Source organism: Cuculus canorus, chromosome 19 (genome assembly GCF_017976375.1).
Source record: "Cuculus canorus isolate bCucCan1 chromosome 19, bCucCan1.pri, whole genome shotgun sequence".
NCBI lineage: Eukaryota > Metazoa > Chordata > Aves > Cuculiformes > Cuculidae > Cuculus > Cuculus canorus.
Genome location: NC_071419.1, coordinates 11,765,142 through 11,771,254, shown reverse-complemented (window position 1 = coordinate 11,771,254; position 6,113 = coordinate 11,765,142). Strand labels below are relative to the sequence as shown.

Here is a 6,113-nt window from a genome sequence, read left to right as displayed (position 1 = left end):
CAGCCTCGGGGCCGTGCACTCTCCTGGCCCAGTGGGACCAGTGCCACAACCTTCTTCCCCCAGTTCAGTGAACTCTGTGCCATTGTGTAAATAGCTATTAGGGCCCAGGGCATGAATCAACTGGGGACAGTCCCTGGAAGCAGGCTGGGACAGGAAGGGACAGCGGTGCCACACTACGCCTGTGACCCAGCCGCCCTCCCACATGCGGGATCATGGAGTCCTGCACGGACAAGCAGTGCCCCAGGGTGTTGCTCAAGCTACGGCACCACAGTGAGTGGAAATGGGGGCTTTTTGGATCTCCCCACCTGCTGCCTTGCTGGAGGAGCTGTTGTACTCACAGACCCCAGCGTGTGGGTGTTGTTGTGCCCCAGTGACAGCCAGGGGACACATGGCTGAGCTGCTGTGTGGTGGTCATCGCGCTGGTGCCACCATCCCCTTCTACGGGGCACTTCCAAGCTCTGGTAGCTGCTTATGGGGCACAGCAAGGCGAGGCGGCCGAGCACATGGACCAGCCTGGGGGACAGGGATGAGCTGGGATGAGGGCTGCATAGGAGCAGCCCAGGGCCCTTGCTGCCATGCTCCATGTGGGACGTGCTGGCCACAGTGGTGGCTCCATTTTTGCTGGGCGAGGAGAGGCGGCCGTGGGCCCAGCTCCTCCCCGGCTCCTGCAGGAGCTGATTGGTGCGGGCATGGCTGCGTGCCCCGGGCTGCCTGCATTTGAGCTGCTTCCAGAAGCTGACGAACCAGACTGGTCAGAGCCAGGCTTAGCCCCAGCCCTGCACGGGCGCCTGCCACGCCTGCACCCCTCGCCGGCGCAGAGGGCAGCGCCCAGCTTGTCGCCCTCTCCTCCGGACCGTGGCGGGTCAGTACTGCGTCAGCACTGGGGAGGAGGAAGAGGAGAAGGAGAAGGAAGTGACCGTTGGATGCTCACAGCGATACCCCTCTTGGGGTTGCCGTTGGGTGAGGATGATGAGGATGCACCCTGCTTTGGGGGCTCCTGACCTGTTAGCCTGGGAGGGGGCCCCAAACTGTGCTGGAGGGTTGACAGGACGCTATGTGAACACTGCTGCCTTCAAACTCTTCCAGCAGCCGTGCTGAAGGCCTCCTCCTGCCCTGGAGCAGCACCCTCATCCCGCACCCAGCCCCGAGAGGACTCAGGGGGCAGCGGGTTAGGGGGGCAGCAGCCGTGGGGCAGCTGCTCCCATGGAGGTGGCAGCAGGCGAGGAGGCACAGCCTAGCTCCCAGCCGGGGCAGGCAGCCAATGAGGAAAGCTGTGCCGGGCAGCAGGATGAGAGCGAGCCTGCGGGGTTGGGGGGCCCTGCAGAGCCCCCCCAGCTCTGCGGAGAGGCACCCGCTCCTGCCTGGGGACGCTGGAATGTGCCGCTGGTGGAGGATGCAACCGCAGTGCTCCTGCCCAGACATGACGAGACGCCTGCCCACAGTGCGTCCCTGCCTGTGGAGCAGGACCCTCCTGCTGCCACCGCCGCCAGCCCCATCCTGCCCTGCAGTGAGAGCCCAGTGCCACAGCAGGGCTCACCCAGCCTGGAAAGCACCTCCAGCTCCATCCTGAGCCTCTCGGGTGAGGAAGAGGAGACATCGAGCAGTGAGGCGGTGGCAGAGCCGTGCCACGTGCTGGCGGGCAGCGAAGATGAGTGTCCCATCTGCACGGAGCCCTACGACGATGAGCGACACAAACCAGCCCTGCTCAACTGCAACCACGGGCTGTGCCGCGCCTGCCTGCGTGCCATCATGGACACGGCTGCCAGCGCCGAGTTTGGCCGCGTGCGCTGCCCCATTTGCCGCCAGAAGACTCCCATGCTGGAATGGGAGATCTGCAAGCTGCAAGAGGAGCTGCTGCTGCTGCACGCCCAGCCTGGCTCTTCTGATGCCCTGGCCACTCCACGGCCCCCTGCCCTGCCACCACGGCGCCCGGGCCTCGCCGGTGCCCTTGAGCATCGCTTCCAGGTGCGCTTCCACACCAGCCGCATGTTTGGGTGCCTGCCCTGTGTCCGCTACCCACCCTGCCTCATCCGTGGGCTGGGGCGACTGGAGCGCCGCTGCCGCTGCTGCTACCTCGTGGTGCTGGCGCTGCTGCTGGCGGCCGAGATGCTCAGCCTCCTCCTCATCTTCCTCCCCATCGTCCTGATGGTACTGCTCTTCCTCATCCTCGATAAATAGCGTTGGGTTTGTGCCTCCAGGCTGGGCCGTGCATGGAGAGAGGAGTTCTGCTCCGGCTTTGCCCCTGGGGTGGTGCTGGGTGGTGATGCCAGCCTGGAAGCGAGCCTGGGAATGCAGGCACCCAGGATATCCCAAGTGCTGCCAGTGAGCCCACAGTGGTGGAGGCAGCGGAGGAGCTGGAGTGGGTGGCCGAGGGAGGCGACCTTGGAGCTGAGCATCACCTGCATCCCACCAGGCACCAGGTGACATGTCGCTACGGCAGCGAAGGGGTGGATGGAGCGGGAGCAGGAGGTGCACATCCCTGGCACAAGGCTGGGAATCACATGGGCTCTGCAGGCAGAGCAGGGCTGTGCCGTGGGCTGTGCTACCCGAGCCCAGCATGGACAGACTGGCAATCCCCGGTATGGACTGAAAATACAACTTGCGTTGGTACCACGGCCGTGTCCAGCTGAATTCCATGCTCAGTCCAGGCTGGGCACATCCCCAGCGGTGAGATGAGGAGGGGATAGGGACAGCCAGTGATCCTGAGCCCTCCTGTAAGAGGGTGCCTGCCCCCATTGTGGCACCTCCAGCCCTGTCCGAGTGGTGCTGGGCCGTGCTCATGCCTCACCCCGTGCGGAGATAAGAGAACAAACACAGGAGCCGGCTCCAGTAGGGCAGGTGGAGGAGCTCGCAGTGAGCGTGGCACTGGGGCTGAGCCCACGTAGGACGTGCCTGCAGCTGCCGGGAGCTGGGCCGGCTGCGGCTGGCAAGAGGATCCCAGTGGTGAGCAGGATGTGGGCTTTGGGGCTTCCTTGGCAGCTGGCCTTGTGCAGTGGCTGCATCCCAGCCAGGCGATGCCTGGACCATGGCGCAGCTCCTCTGCACTTCTGCTCCCTGACCACTGCGGAGCACAGGGCTGGCAGCTGCCTATTTGGGACACTGGTACCCTAAGGAAAAGGGCATGGGTCTGGCTTCAGGCTTTTGGCCACCTTTGGACTGGTGGCAGGTGACAGGGAGGTGTCAGACCCCCATAATCCCATCAGGGAGGTCAGTGTCCTGCTGTGCTGGCACCTATTTTCCCAACCTGGGATGTCCTGTGATGTGCTGCTCCTTATTTATCACTGCCAGGCTCCTCCCTGCCAAAGCTCTTCGTGGACCCTGTGCCAAATCACCCCCCTGTGCTGTCGCCCTTCTCCATCCCTACTCTGCTGACTCTGCCGTGCCCTGTCCCGGAGGTTGTGCAACCAGTGCTGTGTCCTGGCTTCGCTCTTCTCCCCTAGAACCATGCCCTGGGCACCATCCTAGGACTGGGGCTGCCAGGGACCACGGAGTACCACCTCTATTCTCCTTTCTCCTTCCTCCTTCAAGGGGAGCTGGGCTGGGGGGAGCAAGCGATGCCCCCCTGCCCATCAAGCCAGCGTGTGCCCATGTGTCCATAGGGACAGAGATTTGGGCTTTGCCAGGGCATTCGGGCTACTCTCAGCTGCTCCCAAGAGATGGGAGGTGGAGGCAGGAGCAGGGCACCCCAAAATGGGTCGGGCCAGAAGGCAGAGCCAGGTGGGTCCCCCCATCCCCATCACACCATATAATATTTATTTATACCAAGTGGAGCAGCTCCGTCAGGAGGAGCCCCAGCCGGGGGCATTTGCAGGAGATGTGGCCTGCGGGGAGGGAAGCTCAGACACCCCCGGGGGACCCTGCCGTCGCATGGGACACCGGGCACGTGTCCCCGCTCTACCTCACATGAGGGGGGACTGCTGGGCAAACCAGGCCAGAGCTGTCCCCAAAGGGATGTGATGGAACACGCCGCAGCCTCCAGCACATCCGCGCTCCCATCTTTTGCTGCCAGGGTGCTAAAAGCCATAGAAGGGCACCTAAATGCCCCCAGGGTTGGGGTCTCAGGGGGGCTGCAGTGCAGCTGTGGTCCTGTGGGTGACAGAGCGCGGCTGTGCCCCGGTGCCCCGGCACACGGGCAGCTCTGGCCCATGGATCCTGGCTGCAATGTCCGCTCGCAAGGACTCGGTTATATTTAGCGCGCCGAGATAGCGTCGAGTGGCACAGCGGGTGTGCCGCAGCGCAGCGAGACGGGGCCGGGGGTGGTGTGCCGAGAGCCGTGGGGCACTGCGGCAGGGCTCTGGCTGTGGAGAATCATTCCCCAGCACAGCCTCCCCAAAGCTCCCCTGGAGCCCCACACAGGCACCCTCTGATCCCTTGCACTCCCAGAGAGCTTTCTGTCCCCCACCAGCAGCCCTCTGCACTCTGTCTCCCTGTGCACACCCCACTGCAACCCCCAGCCTTCTCCTACGGCCCCTGCAGCCCTTCCATGCACCCCAATCTTACCACAACCACCTCATCTGCCTTCTCACCAGCCCTCCAGCTCTCCTTTGCTGCCCCACTGCAGCCCCCAGCCCCTCCACCTCCACTATTGTCTCCCGCACAGCCCCCCAAATCCACCCCATCTCCCTCTGCTCCCCTCTCAGCCCTCCCTGTCCCCTCCCACAAACTGCTGACACCCCATCACACCCCATTCATTGCATCTCCCAGCTGCTGGCACTGGTGTCCCCACAGCGGTGACATGTCTGTCCCCATCCCCGCAGGGACCTGCGTGCTCGGGGCTCTGTGGGCATATCTCTCTCCAGGCTTCTGCCACTGAAGCCCAGCGTGTCCCCACAACCCAAGTCCCCAGCAATGCTGGGGTGGCAGCGAGGACATTGGCAGCACAGCCTCAGGCATGCACTAAGCGTGCCCCGTCTCATCCACCCAAGGAGGCAAGTGTTGGGGGCAGAGGGTTGGGGTGTCAGGGGCCCCATCCCGCTCTGGTTGGAGTCATCCCCACCCCTTTTGCACCACAACCAGCAGCAGCATCTCCTCTTCCCCAGTCAGCCCCCACACTGGGGACATGCCAGCGCTGTCCCCACCCTGAGCAAGGCTGGAGGGATGGCAGCCAGGGGATGGCATGAAAACATCCATGAAGCATCCATGAAGCACCGGGAGCTTCAACCCACTGAAGCACCGGGAGCAACTCCTGTGCCAGAATCCGGCCTTGGATGTGGAGCTGAGGTGCGAGCAGGAGCGGGTGCCCATGCAGGGCAGCCTTCCTCGGGATTTAACCCCCAAAAAGCTCCTCGGGCCAGCACTGAGGACCTGTCCCAGCCTTTCAGGCTCCGTCTCACAGCCCGCTATCTTCTCGTCATGGGGTTGCACCTCATTGTGCAAGCAGAGGCCGTTGCAAGCGGCTTCCTCTGCTCTCAAACGGCTGTTTTGGGTGCGTGACTGCCCAGGGTCAAGGTTTCGAGGGCTCTTGTTCCCTAGCAGGGCACAGCGCGGGTGCTTGGCCACCTCCTTCCCAGCCTGGCATCGCGCTGCCACACAGCGCAGCCTTCACCCACTGCCGCAGCCAGCAGTGGGGCCGGATCCTGCCCACGCCCTGCACCAGTGGGGAACTGCTTGTGTTGTGCAACCTCCTGGCAGGGCGGTGGGGCAGGACGGGGACTGGTGGGGTCACACACTTGGGGATCAGCCTCTGCACTGCCAGGGGCTGCCCACCCCTCACCAGCAGGAATACAGGGCTGGCCCAGCCCAGTATGGCCCCTGGCACCAGGCTGGGCTGGGGGGAGAATGGCTGTGAAATATCATCCCCTGAACCCATGCCAAAGGCTGACCCCGAACCAGCAGAGATGCCCTGTCCAGAGCCCTTGCCGCATCTAAATTGAAGGCATTTGGGGAAGGGTCGTTCCCAGGAGTCTTTGAACCCCTCAGGTCCTCTCTCCGATTAAGAGTCATCCCAGAGATCAGGAGAGCTCAGAGCTTCATCCCAGCCCAGGACAGACATCGCATCAACCGGGAGTTTTTAAAACTGGGAGCATCTTTGCTCACATGAGGCAAAACCTGCTCCCACAGCAAGGTCCCAGCCACGTCTAAGCAGCGAGTGGGATGTGAAGTGCTTTGAAAAC

At 63.5% G+C, this 6,113-nt stretch overlaps 1 protein-coding gene across 1 annotated transcript; it reads left to right on the top strand.

Annotated features, from left to right (window-relative positions):
* Nucleotides 1-746: 746 nt before the first annotated feature.
* Nucleotides 747-2,369, top strand: LOC128854110 (RING finger protein 208). Its single transcript, XM_054084312.1, has one exon. It carries the CDS (start codon nt 1,204-1,206, stop codon nt 2,176-2,178), a length of 975 nt encoding a protein of 324 aa, XP_053940287.1. The 5' UTR covers nt 747-1,203; the 3' UTR covers nt 2,179-2,369.
* The last annotated feature ends 3,744 nt before the right edge of the window (nt 2,370-6,113 follow it).